Source organism: Melanotaenia boesemani, chromosome 6 (assembly GCF_017639745.1).
Source record: "Melanotaenia boesemani isolate fMelBoe1 chromosome 6, fMelBoe1.pri, whole genome shotgun sequence".
NCBI classification, from domain to species: Eukaryota; Metazoa; Chordata; class Actinopteri; order Atheriniformes; family Melanotaeniidae; genus Melanotaenia; species Melanotaenia boesemani.
Window position 1 is genome coordinate 14,742,997 of NC_055687.1, and position 22,542 is coordinate 14,765,538.

The 22,542-nt window shown below is 37.5% G+C and overlaps 3 protein-coding genes across 3 annotated transcripts; all 3 read right to left on the reverse strand.

Moving 5' to 3' along the window:
- Positions 1-11,237: 11,237 nt before the first annotated feature.
- On the reverse strand, positions 11,238-14,376 carry LOC121642154 (trypsinogen-like protein 3). Its single transcript, XM_041988659.1, has 5 exons — positions 14,264-14,376; positions 14,033-14,174; positions 13,283-13,536; positions 11,657-11,793; positions 11,238-11,522 (listed from the first exon to the last, which is right to left on the reverse strand). The coding sequence occupies exons 1-5, from the start codon at positions 14,310-14,312 to the stop codon at positions 11,328-11,330; spliced, it is 777 nt and encodes a 258-aa protein (XP_041844593.1). The 5' UTR covers positions 14,313-14,376; the 3' UTR covers positions 11,238-11,327.
- Positions 14,377-16,479: 2,103 nt separating this feature from the next.
- Positions 16,480-18,242, reverse strand: apoc2 (apolipoprotein C-II). Its single transcript, XM_041988732.1, has 4 exons — positions 18,142-18,242; positions 17,763-17,823; positions 17,140-17,296; positions 16,480-17,047 (listed from the first exon to the last, which is right to left on the reverse strand). The coding sequence occupies exons 2-4, from the start codon at positions 17,809-17,811 to the stop codon at positions 16,963-16,965; spliced, it is 291 nt and encodes a 96-aa protein (XP_041844666.1). The 5' UTR covers positions 17,812-17,823; positions 18,142-18,242; the 3' UTR covers positions 16,480-16,962.
- A 2,228-nt stretch (positions 18,243-20,470) lies between these two features.
- apoa2 (apolipoprotein A-II) lies at positions 20,471-22,019 on the reverse strand. Its single transcript, XM_041987610.1, has 4 exons — positions 21,912-22,019; positions 21,728-21,772; positions 21,067-21,277; positions 20,471-20,904 (listed from the first exon to the last, which is right to left on the reverse strand). The coding sequence occupies exons 2-4, from the start codon at positions 21,768-21,770 to the stop codon at positions 20,748-20,750; spliced, it is 411 nt and encodes a 136-aa protein (XP_041843544.1). The 5' UTR covers positions 21,771-21,772; positions 21,912-22,019; the 3' UTR covers positions 20,471-20,747.
- Positions 22,020-22,542: the final 523 nt, after the last annotated feature.

Consider the following 22,542-nt stretch of genomic DNA (forward strand, 5'->3'; position numbering starts at 1 on the left):
ATCATTTGTTGGGCTTGTGCTGCAGATGGTGCCATGTGAAACATTTAGAGAGAAGAATGGATTCAATAAAGCCAGCTAATTCTAGTAGTAAATATCATGGCCAAAACAAGGATGGTCCATACAGCAAGATAATGATCCTAAACATGCCCAAATAATTCAAACAGGACGAAGTATCTTAACATTTGCAGGAGGAAGGTTTTGTCACTCACAACTTGCCTGAAGATAATTAAATATCAGTGGATAGACCTCCAGAAGCAATGCACGCTTCTTACACAAGTGGAGGAATAAGCCAAGATATAAGCTTCTGCTGGATTGCAATCAGAGATTCTTGTCAAGGGGATGTTACTAGGAAATGTGCATGCCTCTGCTTACATTTTCTATAAATTATGGAAACAAAGAAGTCTTTTTGTTATTTATTTTAAAAATATGTAATGTTTAACTTAATGCCTCTCAAAAATGAGGTAATCTCTTATTCATGTAGCTACTCAGGGTAGTGGAGATTATTCTTTGAGGTACACAGACTTAGACTATATAGAAATAAATGCCAGTATCAAATTATTAGATGAGCTATCCCCTAAAGAAAGTAAGAATCAGAATCTAAATCAGTTCAGCTGCTGAGTAAATCTGGTGATAAACTGCAGCAAGGTTTATTTGCCAGCAAGCTCATATAATACAGTATGTTATAAAATACAAATTAAACACGACGTTGGATTTAAAGCAATGCCCAAAGCAAAAAGAATCCCCCCGAGGCCCAGCGAAGAGAAAGCAAGAGCAGGCATCAGAGAAAAAAGTTCTGTTAAAAGATGAGAAAAGAGGGAGAATGGCCCGAAGGAATGAAGAGCAGCTGTTGAGAGCTGCTCCTCTGAGAACTTCTATACATGCTATAGGCTCCTCCCACCGGCTAACATTACAGAGCAGCAGCTGTCTGAATAAAACACACTTGCACACTCGTGTCTTTGGTGATCATCTACACTTAAAACCACATCATCCACACATTAAAAACTACTAACACACTACTCCTGTGCTGAGTGTTTGCAATTGTGTGCGCTAAATCGAGATTTGTTAAATGGTGTGCTAATTATGCCAATGCACAATTAAAAAGTATATCATATTCTTTGCACTTGACCTTGTTGCCCAACCCTTTCTACACATAACAAATCTTAAAGCATGCACACGTGCCTGAGGCCAGACACACACACAGGTGCAAGGAAAAACATAAGCTGTCTTTTACACCATGCCCAGAATGCCTTCTACGCTCCTCTATGTCCCTTCATTTGCTATTCGTTCCCTTGTGTGTTGTAACTGTAATAGCAGCGACACTGAGAGCAACTTAGGGCCTCCCATGAGTACAACTGATAATTACACTCATATGCTCCACTGACTTACTAATGGAGTTTTGCTATTGTATCCCACCATGTCCTCGTTTTCAAGTCTTCACTCTCATCTCTGCTACAGGAATAAACTAAATCTCAAGCGTGTTTAACTTGTTTTGTGAAACACGGTTGAACATGTGTGGAGAAACCATTTTTTTTTCTCACTTCAAATTTCCCCTTTTCACCTCAGCTTCTATTCCATATCATTCAGCCACTGCTGTGACCTACTTCCTGTGCCTTATTGTAAAAACTTATATATATCTCATGATTATTGCAGAGCCAGAGGGGTTTTCTCAAGCTGTTCTGTGCTGTAATAAAAAATGGGCTAGTTTTCAGTTGTTTGCAGCTTCAGGGCCAAGTGCTGTGCTTATGTAAACTTTCTCCTGCATCGAGTCGACTGTTTAAGCAAGTAAGAAGCCCTGGTATTTCTCTCAACTAGATCCTTATCAGCTTATCAGGCCTGTCCACTTATTTGATGCTGGATCAGAGGACATAGCCCTGCATAATCTCTCTCTCTCACACACAGGCTGAAAAAGTTAGAATATGTCTGCACAGGACAGAGGGAGCGTTATAGTGGGAGATGTTTTGCAGATCCTCTGCTACTAGAAGTGTGTGTGTGGGTAGTAGTATAAATTATTAACCTGTGGAAATCCTCACCCTCTCTCTTGCATTGCCTGGCTGTGTCAGTGTCACACACACTGTATAAATGAGCAGCATGCATGAAATGACCTTCGTGTACATACTTTGAAAAGCTCTGTTAGAGCAAGTGTCATTTTTTTTAACCACATGCTGGGTGGAGTTAGAGGGACATTCCTTACTAATTGTAAGTGCCCTACATCAAACCCTCCTCTCAGAGAGAGTGTTTATGCTTCACGGTGCAGAATACTTTGGAAAATTGCTACCAAGACATGCATATGGGAAGTTGACCTTTGCCTCGCAGGGTCAGAGCCAGGGTTATATATTATATTTCAAAGATTAGCTGTTACACTGCAGCAGCAATAGAACAAAGAGAGGGTCATGTCAGGGGATGCTGTAGTGATTCTCTTCAGGCTGGTCTCATTACATATAAGCTGGATTCATACTTTTTTGTCATTATTTTGCCTGTCTATCAGGACAAAACGAAGCAAAATATTGATTATATCTATACTCAGCTTATGGAGATTTTACATTTCTCTGCTTCAGCCCTTGGGAAAAAATTCTTCAAAGCAGAAACTTCCTGTGCAGGAAATTATATTTTACTCCTGTAGCAACAGCCATTTCTCTAAAATAGATTGAAGGATGTGCTGGCTGGTATCAGTACAAAGAAAGAAAGAACGGAATAAGTAAAGTCTAAATGTCTGACATGTACAGTACTATGGGTGTAAAGTACAAACATGTATAAATGCTTGTTAATGTTATTTGTCAAATTTATCTAACAGCAACCGTGTGAAATCTTGCTGAAGTATAACCATTATTGAATCAGCTGCAATTTAAAGCAAGCAGATTTTTGTTATCTTAAAAAATTAAGCCAAATGTTAACTACACAGAAAGCCCACGTTTTAGTCATCAGTAAGATTGAAGACTATATTTATTTTATTTTTTATTTTTTGTTTTTTAATAAAAGTTAAGTACAACAAATGTGTGAATCTACATTATAAAGCTAAAATTTAAAGGGTAAAACATGTGGAGTCAGGCTAATAAATTTTCTGAGCTGTTTTGCAGCTCATGTAGTAACTGTAAATTATTTACTTCACAACCTTTTTTGTAATACTTTTTTGTGCTCTCCAGATATTAAAGCAGTTCACAGATCTTCTCAGACCATAAACTTCTGTCTGCATATCCTCCTGTTGATATTCACTCTTGTTTTGGATGAATACCAACAAATTTCCCTGCTTTGCTAAGTCATAAATATTGTTTACATACAAATGTTAACGTGAACTGACCAAACTGACTGACTGGAGACAGCTTTTGTAAACTTTCAGAAAAGTACGGATGTTTGTGACATCTTCAGTTTTCTGTGGATGATGCTTTCCTGCAGGCGGGGACTTTCCAGGTTTGCAGTGATATATGAGTGGACTGCTTTCCCCCGTGTGACAGACCAATGAATGAGTCCTGGCTTGGCTTGGGGCAGTTTGTCAGGCTCACCTGGTGTTAGCAATGGGGCATCTTTTTCCACCTGAGTTTGTATAGTTTGCGTGCCTGTAAGAGGTGGGGTACAAACTTTCTGATCGCTGCGGTGAGCAGCTGTTTACAGCATTATCTACTGTGTATGTGTTTATGTAGCATCGTTGGATGTTATTTTTCTGTCTTCATGATCTAGAGTATGCCTCCAGGTAATGTTTTCTTACTGCATTCCTAATACTGACGCATTTCTAAAGACACTTCAAGACAGGAAAACACATGTTCTGGTATGTAGCAGGAGTAAATGCAAAGCTTCCAAAGAAACCAACTTGCATTGGAATAATTTCAGCATAAAAAGGAGGCATGAACTGGCACTGATCCATAGCAAAAGGACTGTTCCATGGTGTTTTTAGAGTAGTGCTTTAACAACTACAAGGGAAGACAAATTGAGTCCCTTGGGGTTTTACCTCTTTGTTAGCGTGGCTCCTTTTTGAGAATACCATTTCAGAGAATGCATGTATGTCAGGGCTCGACTGTGTGTGTGATTGATCATCCTCACTAAAGCTATGTTGCTACTAATGCATTATCAGAGCACATTGTAATCCCTTTTTTTTAAATACCTGATGTGCCCCAATTTTCAGACATCAACTGATGCCAGAATGTTGGGGCGCATTACAAAATGTCAATAATACGGCTTGTCGCTTTTATTGTTTTTTTCTGACCTCTCTGCTTGAAGTTAAAGTGTTTTTGCAGCATAGACCCACCTTCAGGATTGATTTGCACCTGAATTATTTTTTTAATAGGTGTGGGTTAAAAAATAAATACTAGAATGTAAAATAATAATAATAATAATAATGACAATGTGAAAAAATTGTGTCATGCTTGTGAAAAGGCCCATGCTCTATTTTTTTCATCTTTTTGTGAACATTTTGTGTTTCCGTTGTGGTCATTTAACATGTCCTGTGATCTTATCATTTTACATGTGTTTGTGTTCTTTTTGTACTTATTGTGTTGGGGTTTTTTTCTGGAAACTTATGTGCCCAGTATAGAGCTATTAAATATATGCCATCAGTGGCTATAATTATCCAAATAAAAATAACTACATGGCAGTGCAGCTTGACCCTGTGAAAGATTTGGGGTACATGTATGTTCTATACACACTGCCATATTCTAGCAAACAAACCAGTTTTGGAATTGGGAATATTCTGAACTTACTACACATCTTTGGTGGTTAAATGATTTCCCAGGTAAAATAATAAATGGTTTGTTGTACACAACATGCATACCATTTAGGGTATGTGTGATGTAAATTAGTTCAGAGTGGACAGTGTACCAACATCTTTTTGTTCCCACACAGACTGCTGTTGGTGTAGATTCTCATCCAGGTCATTGGTAATTCTAAGTGCTCAAATAGAAGACAATGAACTTTTTGGATTATTGAAGAGGCTTCACTTTTCATCCTAAGACATCTCTTTGGGGGAAAATTCATGGTTATAACCACAGAACTGTACAGCTGTCACCCAAATAAAAAATAAAAAAGTGGGACCACATCATGTTATAATGTGAAGAGCAGCTGTTGAAAGTTGCTCTTCGTGTACCCACAGTACATGAGTTTTTGTTGTATTCACAAGTGGGACAGTTATGAGCATCATGGTACGTGTGTTTGTGTGTGTGTGTCTGTGTGTTTGTTGCTCTTGGTTAGCATGCACCCATGTTCTAGCTGTCTTCTAAAAACTGAAATTAAAATTACAAATATGCACTGCAGGGAGAATAAAGTTGCAGACATTAAGTGTTTGACTAAAAGGTGCAACGTCAACATGATATTATTGTCCAAGGTGTAGCAGCAGAATCTTTCCATGTCTCAGCCTAGTATGAAGTACAGCTTAATCAAATTTAGTAAATTAGACATTTCTCTAATTTATTGCATGCACAGTTTCCTCATTCAAAGACAAAAACAATTTTACTTACAGATTTTTACAATAAACAATGTCATAACATGACACATTTCACGTTTTTACAATAAATCTATCATGGTATAACATAATATGGGCCTTTTTTATTTCGGTGACTGCTCTATATTTCCATTTGTAACATGTTGGGCAATTCACACTTTAAAGTGAGATCACTAAACCCACATATAACCAGACAGCTCTGCCATACAATTGTTTTCATGGAGTCTAACATCAAAACATGAATATCAGACATCCACCTTCATAAAAACCCAAGCAGCAGTTTACATGAAATTTAAAGGGAGATAGTGTTGGAAAGAGACTGTAAAAAGATTAGTCACTAAGCAAATTTGCAAAGTCCCCTCTTTTACTCGCCTGGAAGTCACCATCTTGAATTGAATGTCCATACGTCTGTGCAGAAAAGATGTCATCAAGACTGCAAATACTGAATAAATGCAGACTACTATGCATGAATAGGATCTACGTATCAACTGCACAAAATGGTATTTCCATGCAGACTCCAACTGACAGTTTGAGAGGAGGACATATCCACAACCAAATCTGTCCATACTCGTAGATGCACAAATATTTATCAGGATAATTTAAACAAAACAAAACAAAAATGTTCCCTGGAGATTATACAGTATTTAACAATATTTGAAAGTTTGGTCCCATTTTATTTAGAATGTGAAAGAATTTTGTACAAATGGGAATGGTGATAGTTTTCACTTGTAGTCAAGATCATTTTCAGAGCTTTTTATGTTTGTTTGTTCATTTTGTGAACTTTCATATCCTTTACAACTGTGGCCTAATCACCATGATGAATTTTAATTAGGTAGTTTTGTGAATTATGTTTTGGTTTTGTTTGAGTAATTTTGCCTTTCTGGAGAAATAGAGAAAAGTTATGAAAAACAACCAGATTTACACATTTAATTGTACAGATATAATACAGAAAATACCCTTTTTATTTTTGCTTTGCTTAAGTGCTGTATTTTCACTCTGGCACTGCAGGGCACTTTGTAGCAAGAGTTACAAAACAGCTTCTGTCCACTAAAATGCACATGCTCATTTGAATTCAGAGCAATTTCTAACATGAATGCATAATGCATCCCCCACCACTATATTTTTCCATCACAGAAACACACACAGTTTCTGTGGTTTTGTGAGTCAAGGTTGTGTTGTGCAGAAGGTATAAGCAAACTCAGAGCTCCATGCTAACAATGATGGAGGAAACAGCCAAAAGGTTTTAAAGGAACGTAATGCATGTACCGTCCATGTGTGGGTTGGAGCCTGATGGCCACAACATTCATTATCCCATCACTTTGCATATTAACACTATCCACCCACGCACACATACACACAGACACATGTATTTACAAAACAATATTTAAATCACTTATTCCCTTACTCACCATCTCTTAGACACATCTCACAGCTGTGCTCTCACTGCATTCCACATACAAATGCACACATACACACTGCTGCCTTTCAGTGTGCTCTTGTAGCTATTAGGCGAGTATCATTAAAGCTCTTCAGACTAATTATCTCCCCTGATGAGCCGCAGGTCTCAATGGGACAACAGGGAGAGATCCAGCATGATTGACTTGGCCTGTGCTATCCTCAATGAGCCATTAGCTTAGCGTTAAGAAACACACATACAGACACACATTTAGCAGCTTTGCTAATGCACTGCAAGTCAGCTTACCTTATTCATTTGCATCTCTGTGAAAGAGACCTGTCAGTTTTTAGGAAGAAAACGTATTTAATGAAGGGATGTGAGTGTAAAAGTGAATGTGTTTTGTGCACTTTCTCCCGGTTTGTGAATGTGCCTTTGAGTGCATGTTTGCCACTTTTCTCCTCTCGTGAGCCAGGTGCCACAGGAGAATGCTGGGAATGTAAGCCAGCAATGAGTGATGGTGACAGTTTGCAAGAGAAATGAAACGATGGAAAGAGACTGAGGAAAGGAGGGAGAAGCCCTCCGTTTATTCTGCTGATATTGTACCCAATACTGATAAGCTCTGGCACATCCCAGGATAAAGATTTCCACCAATGGATCATCATTCACTTTAATTCCCTCATTAATCAGTTTATACCATGCTGTTTGGCCAATTTAGAATGATATTTGTTTTTAAATGTAGGTCAGGCATGCATGTTGGAGTTATGAAAGCCAAAAAGAGGGGAGGAAGAAGGGAGGACCTTTAGAAACTTGGCAATAATTTATAATGTGTTGGTTGCAGGGAGTGTAAGTGGAAGGAAAGAAAAGATAGTAGTTATTTATAAAGATAAGTATGTTAAGACTAACCTGAGAGAGATGATCCTAGAATGTCACTCAAGAGAAACAGTGCATGTGCGACCTCTGAATGCTTGTCCATTAAATTCTAGATGAAAGTTTAAGAAAGTGAACGTAGCCCATGCAGCAGCAGGACCACATAACTGTGCAAGAATTTGACTCTTGCACTGTCTTAAACTGTCACTTTCTTTCATTTCCTCACTTCCTCCTATAATGTCCTCTTTGCTGAATCAGCCATGGTGTGTGTTCAAAACAACCAATGCAATAATGCCCAGTTACTGGCATGCAATATGATGCCTTAAACCAAAATGCAGCGGTCACATGATGCTCTGGGCTGGAAAAAATGGCGAAGTCCGGTTTCTCATTCTCAAGATGCTGTAGCACAATGACAGCTTCAGGAATGTGCAAAATGAATGTCAGTGCTCCTTCAAAACGAGTCAGAAGCTCAGAGTTTTAAGAGATGGACACTTATGTAATGTTGCTTTAAACCAGTGTTTATCAATCCTAGTCTTTAGGACCCACTGCCCTGCATGTTTTAGATTTAACCCTACGTTATCTCACCTGAATGAAATGAAGTGCTCGTTAGCAGGCTTGCAAAGAACTTATTGAGGAATTTCAATAATCTGACTCAGATGTGTTGGAGTAGGGACACAATTAAAACATGCAGGGCAGTGAGTCCTAAGGATCTGAACTGGAAAATGCTGCTTTAATATATGCATTTTTTGCATATGCAACTGGCCTCATTTTTAGGTAAGCTAGAGCTCAGTGTGAATTAGTTAAATGAGTCTTTCATAGTGCCTGGATTCTGTATCCTAATGACATTAATGTTCTCTTCACTATTCAGCATTATGATGAGATCAACATTTTTACTTTTTTACTTCTGAAATGTTTATTTGTGGTTAGATTTATGACCAAATTCCAGCAAAACTCTGAATCCACTCCACTGAAAACCTTGGTAAACATCTGCACCTCTTTTCCAATCTGTGAATGTTAACAATACTGGAATGCCTTAATGGGCTGTTCTAGGCCCACCCTTAAGCCAACTGGATGCAAAAATAGAAAAAAGATGTTGACAGTATTGTGAAGCCTGACACCACAGGACACCTCCAGGATACAAACTTTAAGAACAAAGGGAAGACAAAATGTTATAAATTTATTATATAATGTTGAGTTTTGTTACATCTCCCCTGTTAGACCTCCAGTTCAACAAAGTGAATTTACAATGTTAATTCAAAGTGACAGCAACCTTATGTGCAAAGAAAGCAATGTTACATTTCTGGACTTGACAGAGAAGAACTAAGGTAACTGCAGATTAATGAGATCAGTTGCAAATACCAGAAGATTCATGCAGAATTAGTCAAATGCAGAAATGCTATAGATCTTTCCAGCTGACTGATGAATGTGAGCCACGCCCTTTTTGGGGGGAGTTACACCAAACATATAAAATGCCAGTCATTTTATATGTTATGGTACAAAATGTTAGTCATTTGGGATTCAATCCACAAAAGAAAGAACAAAGAAAAAACACTGATTATATGAGGGAAGGTCCCATAAGATTTCATACTTTTTATATTGGTTATCTTGTTTAAGTAGGAAAGAGAGTGGAGAATTTATTGTTGCTGCTGTAAAATATTTGATTACTCAGCCAGCGACTTAGCAATATCAGATCTCCATAACAGCTCTCAGCCAAATCCAATAGAATCATGAACAATGGTTATCCAAAGAGAAGGATAAAAAGTAAACAAAGAAGCTTCAAAAACCCCACACCAATTAATATCACACTGCTTTCTAAAGTGACATCCCGACTACCAAAGTTAGCCCCTCAGTTTGCCTTCTGTCTCCCACTGAGGTGAGAAAAAAGGAGGAGAGGGGGGTACAAAGTGGGAGAGAAATGCTGAGAACAGATGGCAGAGTGGCCCCTCTGTTTGGGTGATTATGGACACAGCTGTCAGTCACTTTGCAAGTAAGTGTGTGTGCATGTGTATATTTGATTTTCTGTCTATGTGCATCTCTTCTTATGTGTGTGTGTGTGTGTGCATGCTTTCGACTTCTCACATGTTCTCCAGTTCCTTTGTGTCTTGGTGACGTTAGATCACATGTATGTGTTTATTGTTGTAGCATTTTTTTGCAAATATCTTGGTGTGTTTGCAGAGTTCAGACAGAGCCTAAAGAATGTAGAATTTGGGTCACCTGTCCACACTCTGGCTCTTCCTCTCATCTACAGCTTTTCCTCTGTGTGGATATTGTTGGGCTTTACCTCCCTCTAGTGGTGATTGATGTTATTATTGCTTATCCTTCGGCAGCATCTGCAAGCCATGAATTTCCCAAACATAACTCATCAAGATTTGATGTCTTTGGTCTTACTGTTTTACATATGAGTCAGTGCACTGGTTTTCATTTTAAAAGGATATATATGTATGTATATAGATATTTTGTGCAAAATAACAAGAAGCTGCACCCAGACTACAAACCCACTCTGGCACAAGTTCAGCCCACATCCGACAAGTTGACTAAGCAGTGTGAAATGATGGCCCTTTGGCAGTACACTCTTTTTTTCTGTCAGATCAGTTTAAATTAAACAAACCGCAATCTTGTGGCCCACCATTTGGAATCATGGTACTTGAGTGGACCATTCAAGTCCACCAAATCTTGACAAGTAAATCAAAGCATTTTGAGCCACAATCTGGCAGCTCAGGCCGAAATCTGCCACATTTGTCTGGACTATGGATAATATTGTTTTCTTTATTTATGTATGCAAACAGTTGCTTCTTCCCCTAACTACAAAATAAAATATAAATACATCATGTATCTGGGCACATAATGGTCACAAAATGAATGTAAGTTAAATACTGAGTATTTAGCTCTGAAAGGAATATCTGGCTGTCAGCTGTTATCTTTATATGATCATTATCTCTGAGCCATTATAGATTGTCCAGTTAGTCTCAGATCCTTTCCCTAAACAGCAGATTTTTTTAATATCTATGAAAACAGATGCTATGCTGCAATTTTTAAGCTAGCTAATGAGGAAATTAATCAAAATGTGACCTTTGTGGGCAGTATGAACAAACAGGGGTTCAAATCCTTCTATGAGATAATGAATCCTCCAGAATCAGGTAATAATTCTGAATCTTTCTCACTATTAAACACATCTTTGGTATTCCCCACTAACTCACTGTATGTATTGTAAAATATGTTAGATATAATCATTGTCAGTATAGCTGCCTTAAGCACCAATTGTAATATAATTTGTTGTTGAAATTTGAAAATAATTAACACTTTGGACAGGAAAATGCTGCTTGTCCTTTAACCTGGGAGCTTGCAAAGGATTTACTGGTTTTATTCAACTTATTTAGCTAAACATAAAAATTAAGAAACAAAAGCTTAAGTTTGTAGAAACATCTTTATTATGATTAAATTTAACAAGAATACACATTGTAACACACACTTGATTCAGTTGCATTGAGTTTAAACATTAGAATGTGAATATATTGGGTAAACTACTTAGAGTTTAAATTAGAATCTCAGCTAATAAAAAATAACTTCTAAACTTTAATTCCAGTCACTCATCCTGCATGCAGAATGATGAGGAGCAACACTGATAACAGTGCTCTTATTTTACTTTCCATGGCTTAATGTTGTCGTGGGTAGAGTTGTTGTGGGTCTGAAATTGCTCATTACTGCATTGATCCAGTTATTGTACCGGCAGAGCTTTGTGTAAACTGTTGGGTGAGCTGGGTTCTCGCAGCCATGTTGGAACCATGCTACACCTTGCACTTGGCCATCACACACCATCACACTGCTTCTGTCATTCTGGAGGCAGGAGACATAATACAGAACTCCAAAACTGTGCAATTTGCAATGAAAATGCTGTGATTACAGAAAGTACAGAAAAAAATAAAAAATGAAATGGTTTTTAAGTTTCTTTGGTTTGTGTCCACACTCACCAGGCAGTTATCTGTGTTTGCATGACCAGCGCAGACCATGCCCATGCTCCAGTACACCATTGGAGGGAAGGTGTTCATGCAAGTCTGATCATCTACAACTGGCACAGTTATACACTTCAAGCGTGGAGAGGGCTCATCTGTTTTGAAGAGGAAAGCAGAAGGTTGTTACTCAGTCATCTGTATTCATCAAATCATATACATATTTCATCTCTATGTCTGAAATTGCAAAACCTTTGTGTTAATACCATGTCTCACTTGACAAAATTTTCTCTCTTACTCAGGTGGTTCATGGATTATTTCCTTTTCTTATGCACTGCCGCTTCTTGCACTGGAGCATGAGGTCTAAACCATGAGTAAATACGATTTTCAAAGTGTACCTCTTTTAATTTGTCTTGATCACTGACTGGGAATTTTGGCAGGCAATTAGAAACTGATTAAATAAGGCCGTGATGAGAATAGAATGGTAATGCTCTGTTAGAGCTGCAGTGGCCTGAGTATTAATGAGCTTCACAGGAAATACATTTCCACCTGCTGATTAGTCCAATGCTTCCCTGACACATGAGGAAAATATTAAAGCCTAAGTGTTCTAAGCAGAAGTCTATCAGAAGTTCTGCCTCCAATACACAGAAGGTGCTCCTAGTTTCTCTGGACATTCTTTGGGTTTTTTTCCCCCCAGAGAGTAATAAAATGGATTTAAGATGCATTTACAACCAGCATTAGCAGGCAAACCTTTGATACTGAAGGCTTCATATATTTACAAACCTTTATTAGAGCAGGAACTCAGGTTGTTCCAGAGTCCCATAAAGCTTTTCATGTACTTATTTGTGATACTTGAACAAAGAAAGATGAGCTGGTTCCCTCTGCTTTGGGAGGAATTTTACGCTAAGGTAAAAGCTAAGCTCTGACCGCCTTCTTCCACTTCATCCTGACGAGACAAATATAAAATTGTCAGTCTTTTAATATAAATCTTTTTAAGAAAGTGAATAAGTGCACATCCTGCTGTGTATTTCTGTTGAAAACGTTGCAAAGAGTTGTTTAGTAATTCCGTGGGTGGTTCTGGTAATGATTGTTTAAAATGATTCAATGATTGTTTGTTGCAGCTATTTTCTGCAAAAACTTTGATGGACGCCTTTGTGTTCATTGTGTTTTGTGTATTTCTATGTCACTGTCTTAAAATTAGATATTATAAATGAGTTTAGGATTAGACTGTGAATCAATCAAATCTCATTAGCTTAAAATCACAACCCTTAAGCTTTATTATATACCCTAAGGAAAACTATATGGCTTTAACCCATATTCTCTTAAATGAACAAGGAATTATTTAGTGAGGTAACAATTCAAGTCAAAAGTCTAAGTTAGGTTAAAGAAAAGATTATATTTTGTTTATCTGATCAGAAGTTCTCATCTAAAACTGAACAAGTGAGGCCTTTGTCTAATATTGTTTGCATTATGGTCAAAGGGGTTTGGATGACCATCGCAGGACAACATGTCTACAAATCTGAAAGGCAGGACATATCTGAGTACTGTATTAAGATAAAGGGTTGACCTGCAGCTCTGCAAACATTCTAGCTTGATGACAATTTATTGAGGTGTAAAATCCACAGTTCCATCTTTAAATCCACTTACACTGATTTGCGATGGTGGAGCCCCAGCCGCTGACAGAGCAGGTCTCTCCAGGCTGTGGACAGCGGGTGGGCAGGGGAATGGGCTGCACATACTGGTTGAAGTGGGCAGGTTGGGACAGACGTACCATGGTGAGGCTATGGAAAGGCGAGCGGTAGGGGCTGTGACGGATTACATCAGAAACGTAAACATGCTGCTCTGTGCCTTCCTCCACAGTTTTGTCATGTTCCCCAAGGGATGCAATGGTGCTGAAAGATCTGCAAAGAACAGAGGAGAGAACGAAATTAATTCAGCTGTCCAGCCTCAGGTAGAAACAGGTCCACGACCGAGGAAGAAAGTGCCTTTATCAGACATGAACATCGGGTTGATTAATGAGGTTTAATTAAGCAGAAACCCAACTGAGATTTTCTTCACAAGTCAACAACACAGAGTTAAACACTAAGCTGAATAAAATGACAGGCTAAGGCATCTGATTCAGTAATATAAAAAATTATATTGTGCAATAACAGTCTGTGCAGTTAAAGTTGGGAAAACTTGTCTAACCTTGCCATTTTTCATTTTTTAAGGAGACAATTTACAACACACTCAGGATTTTAATTCCCTTAGGAAAATTTAGCAAAACTCTGAAGCAGCTACATGCAACCCAGCATTTTTAAAAGGCTGCAGCACTTGATCAAAGAGCAGAAAGAATAAAAATGAAAGCTATTTCAAATGCCTTGTTTTCATTTGGATCTATCATTCACTAATACCTACTTGGCTGAACAGTCAAAGGAGGTCACGATCCACCATTCATTGATGAGGGCTCCACTGCAATGCACTCCTTTATCATGCAGCCTGACATGCCAGGGTCTTGAGTGAGGTTGGCATTCCTTGTCAACCTGGAGGGGAGATGCTCCTAAAACCCATCAACAAGATCAAAGAGAAACCATAAATGAGTGCTCTAATAATCAACTTCTGTATTTTAGTCACAATGTCAGTACATACCTGCAAGCCCTAAAGTAACAGCCAGAAGGAGAAGATTCACCATTTCCATGATGTTTTTCCTACAAGACTCTGTACCGTAAACACTCTGATCTGTCTGTCTTTTTATACCTGCAAACCTTTTGATGGACAAAGGGAGGAACAGAGATTGTAATATTTAATATCATTTCCCACTCGCCTTAACCTTCACTATATCTTATCAGATGCAATTCCACACCTTCAGTTTACAGTTTTTCAGAGTGACGCACCTCATTTCCTGTTACGTTTTCTTTTGTTCTTTCTGGAACAGTTTGTTCTCCTCACAACAATAAAGAAGCCAGTTTAATATATGTATATGTGTATATATATATATATATATATATATATATATACAATGTTAAGACATCGTTGGTTTGAGGTGCAGATTTTTTAGCTCTGGGTGAATTTAATGTTTTTCATTGTGTGAAGATATGCAAAATCCCCTTGGGGCACAGATTCTGTTGGCTTTATTAAAGTCATTTTTTATAGGTTTGGCTGTCCTAAGTGCATTCCTTATGAATAGTGGTGTCCTGAATAAATGGACAGAGGTTTTGTAATATTACCAGAAGTAATAATACAGAAGATAAGAGTTGGAAAATAATTCCCTCATCCCGTCATAAGGTTAATATTTTACCATGGTGCTTTTTAAAAAAAGGCCCATAATATTGCATAACTCTGAATAATCTTCAATGAAGCCAAAATATTATCTGATTATAGGATTTTCCATTGTAGTCTTTAAAGGGAATGATGTTTTTTTTTTTTAATTGTTGATTAAATACTGCATTTAGAACTTATTTCTAAAGTAAACTAGTCCCAAATAGCTGGTTAACAAACATAAGCTCTGTTTCTGTAACTAGAAACATGGACTGAAATGGTCATTTTGGTATTCAGGCTTAGATGAATGTATCTAAATTTCGCTCTAATCAGGCACAACTTTAAAACCTCTCACAGTTTAATCAAATAACATTGACAATGACTTCTTACAATGTCCTGGTTAGGGCTCTGGCACCCAGCATTACTTCCACCTATTCATCATCTACATTGTATCACAAAGAGTTTTAAGCCAATCTGAACAACAGCACTATAAAACATCACAGTGGGATGCACTGCACAGAGTTTATAGTTTTTACCTGGCTGTTAAATTCCCTAGATCCTCATCTGACCCAACATCCACAGGATAAGCTGGAACATTTAGAGGACACATCCAAACATGCAGGACCCAAAGAACCTGCTGCCAATATGCCTTGACCTGCAGAATTCCTGTGGCCATGTCTCAAAGGGTCAGAGCTGTCCTGGCAGCATGAGATGGACACACATATGGTTTCAGGACATTTCTTAAAATAAATTGTCCCCAAACAATAACAAAACTTTAGAAAGGATGAATACTTCTGTGCTACTTCAGTTCTCATATGTTTGATTTTTCTTTAGCGAGCTTGGTTAATGTATAAAAGATATTAATGTTGTATCCATAACTTCAGTGCATGGTTATTATTACATAATATAATGCTGAATTTAAATTGGTGTGCCTATAGGAAGCACAAACGCATAGCTGATCATTTCAATACATAATCAAAACATGTGCTGTCATGTGACAACTGAGAATTGCAGATGCTAATAGAATAAATTAAATCAGCTTCAGGCAAAGCACAGTTTTTGTTTTAATTCCTGTAGAAAAAAAAAATCTAAAGTCATAAAAATTCTGAATCCAAATACAGAAATGAATCACTCTGGGGTACACACAATCTGGACAGTTCTGCTAACTCACAGATCTGTACTGCACTCTCAGCAGTATACATCTTTTGAAAAGGGAAACTACACAAGCTGATGTTTGAAAGCACTTTTTTTCTTATGTTTGTGAAGGGCTGCAGCTTCAGAATCAGACATCTTTTGTTTATGCATCAATTAGAAATGACAGCACTCATGTATCAGTGGCTATTAGTCAATGAAACAAACATTGCAGTCTTTGTTGTTGATTCATGTCAGTCAGCTTCTCTGCACTCATGTTTCTTTTCATCCATTATTAATTGCAACAGAAGTCTTTGTTCTGGTGCTGCCTTGTGTCTCATTCCAGATTCGTATGCACATAAACTAGTATTTCTGGACATCACTGAGCTGCAAGATGACACAAATCTTACATAACAGGCAAGAATAATGTCAATTAATATATTATATTATCATGAATCAACTGCTGACAACACTGCTTTTTGTATAAATATTTTATTTCAAGATATGACACATATTTAAATTCATTCAGAGGTTTATGGCTATTAAAATGAGAAAACAGAGGCACCACTAGGTAGTGTTATACCACAACATATTTGCATTATCTCCACATTTAATTGTTTTCTTTTTCTGAGACTCTAAATTCAGTGATATATGACAAGATGATGCCATTTTTCCCATCTAGTTTCTCTGGGCAAGCTGTTAGTTGTTTTGCAAAGGATTACTGTCTTCACTGCATGGTTATCACTGGTGCTGTGGCCCAAAATACTGTCACAAAGAGCACCGTGTTCATCATATCTGAAGATGCTGTGTGACATTTTAGGCTCCATGTGGTGAGATAATAAGTTAAAAATGTCAAAAAATGTGTGGGCATTTCATGTGCAGGTTGAGCATTCTAATGTTGTCAGAAAAGGTGACGGAGGTCATCAGTATTAAGCTTTTTGTTTCTTTTTGTTTTACTATTAATGGTGAAAGATGTGGTAAAGTTGATCCTGCACAATGCCAGCATAGGTGACCACAGCTGTGGTGGTGTCAGTGTAGAGATTTCTGTGGACACAGAGCACACAAAAAGTGCTGTGAACATAAATTCTGACTTATTTTCATTCTGCAATAACAAATCTGCATTTCCAGTCCCTTACTTTGCTTTCTCCTCCAGCTTCAGGCCCTTGATACTTTCCACATATCCACTGACAGTGTCGACTGCATCGTCATAATAGCCCTTGACAGCATCTGTGATCTTGGTCAGAGTCCCTTGTTCTTCCTCAGCCTGTCTTGGCACACGGAAACTTTCAGCACCTGCACAAAAACAAGCCACATAAGTTAAAGGACGCTGCACTTTATCTGCATTTTATCTCTTCATTTGTAAACCTTAATAGAAACAAACAATTTACTCTGTAAAACAGTGAGGAGATATAACTCTTTTCCCTATTCGTCAAATACAAATGTTTTTCTTACTTCTCATCGGGCTTATACAGAGTTACAGGGTTTTCCACAGTTTGACCTCTAGAATGTTTTAATGCAATGTGTAAGAAATTAGATTTCATAACTAATTGTATTTTCTTTTGATCATCTCCTCATATTTACAGTCATTTCACAGTCTACAAATGATCAGCAGTAATTTCTCTGATTTTAGATCAAAACAAAAGCAAACTTATTAATTCAGGCATGTCTTCCAGTGCTTTTTATCACTGACTTATTAAATCAGTTTTTCCACAAAAAATGTTTTAAGACAGGTTTTTGATTAAATGAGAAACACACTTACTGAGAGCAAGAAGTGCAACCAGCACAGTAATGACAAGCAGCTTATTCATGGTGTTACAGATCTGTGAATGGAAAAAGATCAATGAGGCACATAATCCTTACCCATTTCTATCCACTAGGGTGAGACATTGTCATAGATTTCTCCGCTAAGGTACTGCTGAGGCATTTGCAAGGTACTAACATTCCATGCATCCGTTCTTTAGACGTTTCTGACATGAAGACAAATTGTTTTCTTGGTTGTGGTTCTGTCTAATTTCTTTCCCTTCTAAAAAAGTAACGTCCTTCACTCTTTCTTCAACCTCTATACAACAAATATGAATTTACTAAATGGCTGGCACTCAAATCCATTCACCTAATGAAGCAAAAGTGTGGATACTTACTGTATTCCTCTCCAGAAATGTCTGTGAAAAGAAAACAGAGTAAGAGTCACTGCTGGCCTGAGCTGTTTATATAGGAGTGTAAACGTGTTGACTTGTCGGTCTCAGAGCCAAAGTGCACTCTGTGGGAGATAAACCTGCACGGCTGTCTGATGTCTGTTTGCAGGAGAAGTGTGTCATTGTGTCTTGATAAAGAAGATTTTGTGACTACATACAAAGAAGACTTTATATGTCTCCATAAGACAACTACTGTCAGGTTCAGGTTTACGAAGACGGTGACTGAAGGTAGGTATCATGCAGGAAATGTCTCCTCATCCCAACAATCAATTACTCCTCATTGATTAGATCAGGAGTTTTTTCTGATGCAGCACACTCTCACACCTTCATGAGCGGGAACTAGTTGCTTGCATAACGAGGGTGATGTGTTCATGACACACCACAATGGTCCTAAGTCCTATTAAGATGGTCCTAAGTCTAGAATGTGGTGAACACGTCATCCATGCTGAATCAGGTTATGAAACATTTTGGCTGGCGAGGGTTAATTAAAAGACAGCAGAGTTTTGCTTCAAATATTTTTAGGAGATTAAGAGAGAAAAATCACGTAGGTCCATTTGAACATGAAAAAAGAAATTCTAGAAAAAAAAGAAAGGAAAATATAATTTTGTTTGCTTTGCATGAAGTGACCTTCTTTTCTTCTATTTTATATAATAATTTATATAATAAACACCTACTCAAAATAGTTGTTTACTTTGGATTGTTTTGCCTTTTCGGCCTTGAGACTGTGGTTATATATTGAGAGTAAATATTTTGAATCTGGTTAATGAGTACTAATTGTTCTAGCTTATCACAGAATAACATTTTGTGCTTACAATGTTGCACGGGCATGTAATTTAGTGAGCATCTACCAAATTATACCAAAGAAGTAAAATCACAGAGAAAGGTTCAACCTACTCTACATAGGATTTTATAATAGTACAAACACAGTTTTCTGTGACACAACACAACTGCACTAGCTTATCATCATGCATCAGAGATTTGTTGATGAACATTTTTTATGGTTTTTCTGTTGTTCTTTTAGAAAATTGGTTCTAAAATAGTAAAACGTATTATAATAATTAAATCATAACAGAGAACAGAAAGCCACACAAACAATCCAAAGTGCAATCATTAGCATTAATGTATAATACCACTAGAAAGTAAGAGTAAAAATGTGACACATAACATTGGATCAGACACCCAGAAACCCAGTAAAGTAAAACAGTTGGATGCATTAAATTATGATAATGTCTTTTTTATGTTACAAACCAAAGAACCAAACAGACAGCAAAGTCTCACTTTTGATCTAATTTTCTAGAAACCTTTTTTTTTCTCAGCAGGACAACATGTCGATCCAGGCCTAAGCAAACATTGCAGCAGTCATGTGATGCAGCCTCACATGTCACGTTGCTTGTGACCCCAAATCTCGGGTCAGTTTGAGTACAGCTGTGGGCAGCAGCAGGGTTCAAACTGTCCAAGAGCTTGTGGTTTTCATTCAGTCCAGCTGATGACTTGCTTCAAATGGGATATCAACTGATTCTGAAGATGAAACTTACGCTGCATTACGGCATCAATGCAAACAAACAATGACACAATCTGTGGTCTGTTTTCTTTGTGTTTTCTTGTAAAATAAGTAATTTGCTTGGTTAGTTTAACTGGAATGCCAAAACCCGTCACAACTGCTGGTTCATCTGAAAAATGAAGTTAAAAGTATCCTGATGCTGCATAATGCACCATCATTCAACTAACTAACTAACTAAATAAATTGAGTTCCATCATCAAGAAACTACGGTTAATTTCACAACTTCAGTTCAACCAAATACGTTCAGAGTAATAATCCATGATGCTTATGAGACACATTTTAACTTGGGAACACATGTTTGAGTTTTTTTATTTATTTATTTATTTTTTATTTGATCACTTTGGGGACAAAGGTTGATTTACTTGGTGTAAGCTGAGCAAGTTGTAATATTCTGGTCAAAGCAAGAATGACTACAAATATTTATTAGTGTGCATTGTGAAGTGTTTAATTAACCTTTCATTTTCAGTTCTGTTAATACTGAAGCTAATTTTGTGAAACCACTGTGAGTATCAATAAACAATCCAATAATGTTAAAGTGAAAATGTATGTAGAAACGCAACAGTTTGATTTTTCTGACATAATTATAATCTGTATTGTGTATTGCTCGGACAATAAAGATATTAGAGTTGTGTCATTTTAGCCAAAAAAATTAAACAATATTTTACTAACTGTAGAAGTAAACGCAGTTTTCTTGACAAAGACACACATATCAAATATTTTTCAGTTCATTTTATTGAACACACACACAAACATACACAGTCACACACAGACTTCTGTTAGTGTTTCAAACACATAATACTGTACATGCAGAACTTGCACTGAAGGTGTTTACATGTTTGCCATGCTTGTAACTCTGCATGCTTTGGCAAAGACTTTGATTTAAGAAAAGCAATAGATTGTGTTTTGCATTGCTCCTCTCAGCCTAAACTGGTAAAGATTTTATGAGTTATTATCTATTACAGGCTTCTGACGAGTAGTTTGTCTATCTTCTTTACTCAGCGGGCATGACCTGATCCAGGACAACCTTGATCTGGTCGATGGCGTCGCTCAGGCCAGCGCCAACGTGGGGGCGCAGGTACTGTTCATACAAACCCAACAGTGATGTACGGGCCTTGTCCACTAAGGGAGCTGCCTCTGAACCCACACCGCTGCACAGAAGAGGGAAAAACATAATTTAAAGAAAGATCCAAGATAATATGAATGACTAGGTTATTTATAAAAGAAAAAAAGAAAAAACAAACGACTATATTCCTGTTGTCATAATTACTTTGTAAGGTATTTGTAAATACCTGCAATCTTTTGCTTCTCACCTGGCAACTTTGACGATGGCTTGCAGCTCAGGCTTGCCATTCAGGGACTCAATAAAATCCTTGGCAGTCTGTCCATGTGCGCTGTCACCAACGGCAGTCTGCATCTTGTTGTAAGCATTCAGCAGTCTCTTGTAGAATGTAGCTTTCATTGCTTCATATTTGTCAACAAGTTCCTGGGATGGAGCAGGAATGTCACACAGGCTCATAGAGACTAGAAAGAAATAGGGACAGGACTTTAATTTCAGAACCAGTGCTAGTGAAATACATTAACTAAATTGGGTTTATGTATAACTGAAATCTAAAGTCAAAGGAAATCTAATCTAATAAGTATTAAAAATGTAAAATTAGGCAATTACAGCTGTGGTGATCTTTAAAAAAAGCATACATCTTGCATGTCAACCACAGTTAGTGCAGCGTTGGAGCCAGCAAAGCTGTAATGTCTATCAAATTGTTGCAAAACAGACAAATAGAAGGATTTTAGATCAGGTCATTTTTACTACAAGGAAGTAACATGTTCTGAGCAGTGTCACACATTAAAATCTAGTTCAGTTGCTTCATTTAATTCTCTATACTCTTGTGGTTATGAAGCTTTCTTCAAAACCAAATTGGACACAGTTACACAGCACACAGTTATTCAAATAGCATTAATGTTCTATCTTACCCTGCAAAGCAAGGACCAGTGCCAGGACGATTTTTGTGTTCATCTCTGAAATAAAAGAAAAGAATCAAATTCAGGCTTTAAAAAAAAAAAAAAAAAATCTAAAAGATTTAGGAAAAATATTTTAGCTGAAATCTATTCTAAAATATCTTTAGAAAGAAGTGGCTGCATTAACAAGAGAGATCACCTGCTGGTGTGCTGGATGTACAGATCCAAGAAGTGACAGTCTTCTCTGGAAGCGAGTTGTCTGTAATTCGGAGCTCACATCTGGACAGGATGATATAGGGGGGGACTGCAAACAAACGTCATCTGATAGCCATACACACACATGCTTGCGTGGACACACTCACCCACTCACACACATACACTTTCACCTTAACAAAGTCCAGTGTACATTATCATACAGTGTACATGTGGAAATTTGACAGCGGTTGTGCAATGTTCCTGAAATGTAAGTTTATCTGTAGTCATATGGCCAGATGTGCTTGGAGCCCTCCTGATACCGCAGACATTAACGCAATGTCATAGAGCATGTATGTTAGAATAGTCACATCGCAAAAAAGAAGAAAAACAAACTTAATCAGCTCATGTATTGTTACCTGCTGTGATGGAGATAAAGACTGTGTTGATGAACTCTTTCTAATCAGCATTTCTTTAACAGCATGGAGATTGGAGTCAAAGGGTCAATCGGGCAAATCCTGTCTAGACTATCCGTGGAAACTTTTAAGCTTCACCTTTCATCTTTATAATCTAAAACAGACTGCATGGAAGGTGACAAATTCTCAATTCTTTCAGGCCTTTTATTGTCTTTCTACCGT

Excerpts from the sequence above, each read along its gene's own strand:
- LOC121642154 (XM_041988659.1), bottom strand. The coding sequence starts at position 14,312 with ATGGAAATGGTGAATCTTCTCCTTCTGGCTGTTACTTTAGGGCTTGCA. Across the intron at positions 14,175-14,263 it reads TGTTACTTTAGGGCTTGCAG|GAGCATCTCCCCTCCAGGTT; the intron begins GTATGTACTGAC and ends GATGGGTTTTAG. Across the intron at positions 11,794-13,282 it reads CTCCACCATCGCAAATCAGT|ATGAGCCCTCTCCACGCTTG; the intron begins GTAAGTGGATTT and ends TCTTCAAAACAG.
- apoc2 (XM_041988732.1), bottom strand. The coding sequence starts at position 17,811 with ATGAATAAGCTGCTTGTCATTACTGTGCTGGTTGCACTTCTTGCTCTC. Across the intron at positions 17,297-17,762 it reads GGTTGCACTTCTTGCTCTCA|GTGCTGAAAGTTTCCGTGTG; the intron begins GTAAGTGTGTTT and ends GTTTTTGTGCAG. Across the intron at positions 17,048-17,139 it reads AAGCTGGAGGAGAAAGCAAA|AAATCTCTACACTGACACCA; the intron begins GTAAGGGACTGG and ends CTGTGTCCACAG.
- apoa2 (XM_041987610.1), bottom strand. The coding sequence starts at position 21,770 with ATGAACACAAAAATCGTCCTGGCACTGGTCCTTGCTTTGCAGG. Across the intron at positions 21,278-21,727 it reads ACTGGTCCTTGCTTTGCAGG|TCTCTATGAGCCTGTGTGAC; the intron begins GTAAGATAGAAC and ends ATTTCTTTCTAG. Across the intron at positions 20,905-21,066 it reads GCCATCGTCAAAGTTGCCAG|CGGTGTGGGTTCAGAGGCAG; the intron begins GTGAGAAGCAAA and ends TCTTCTGTGCAG.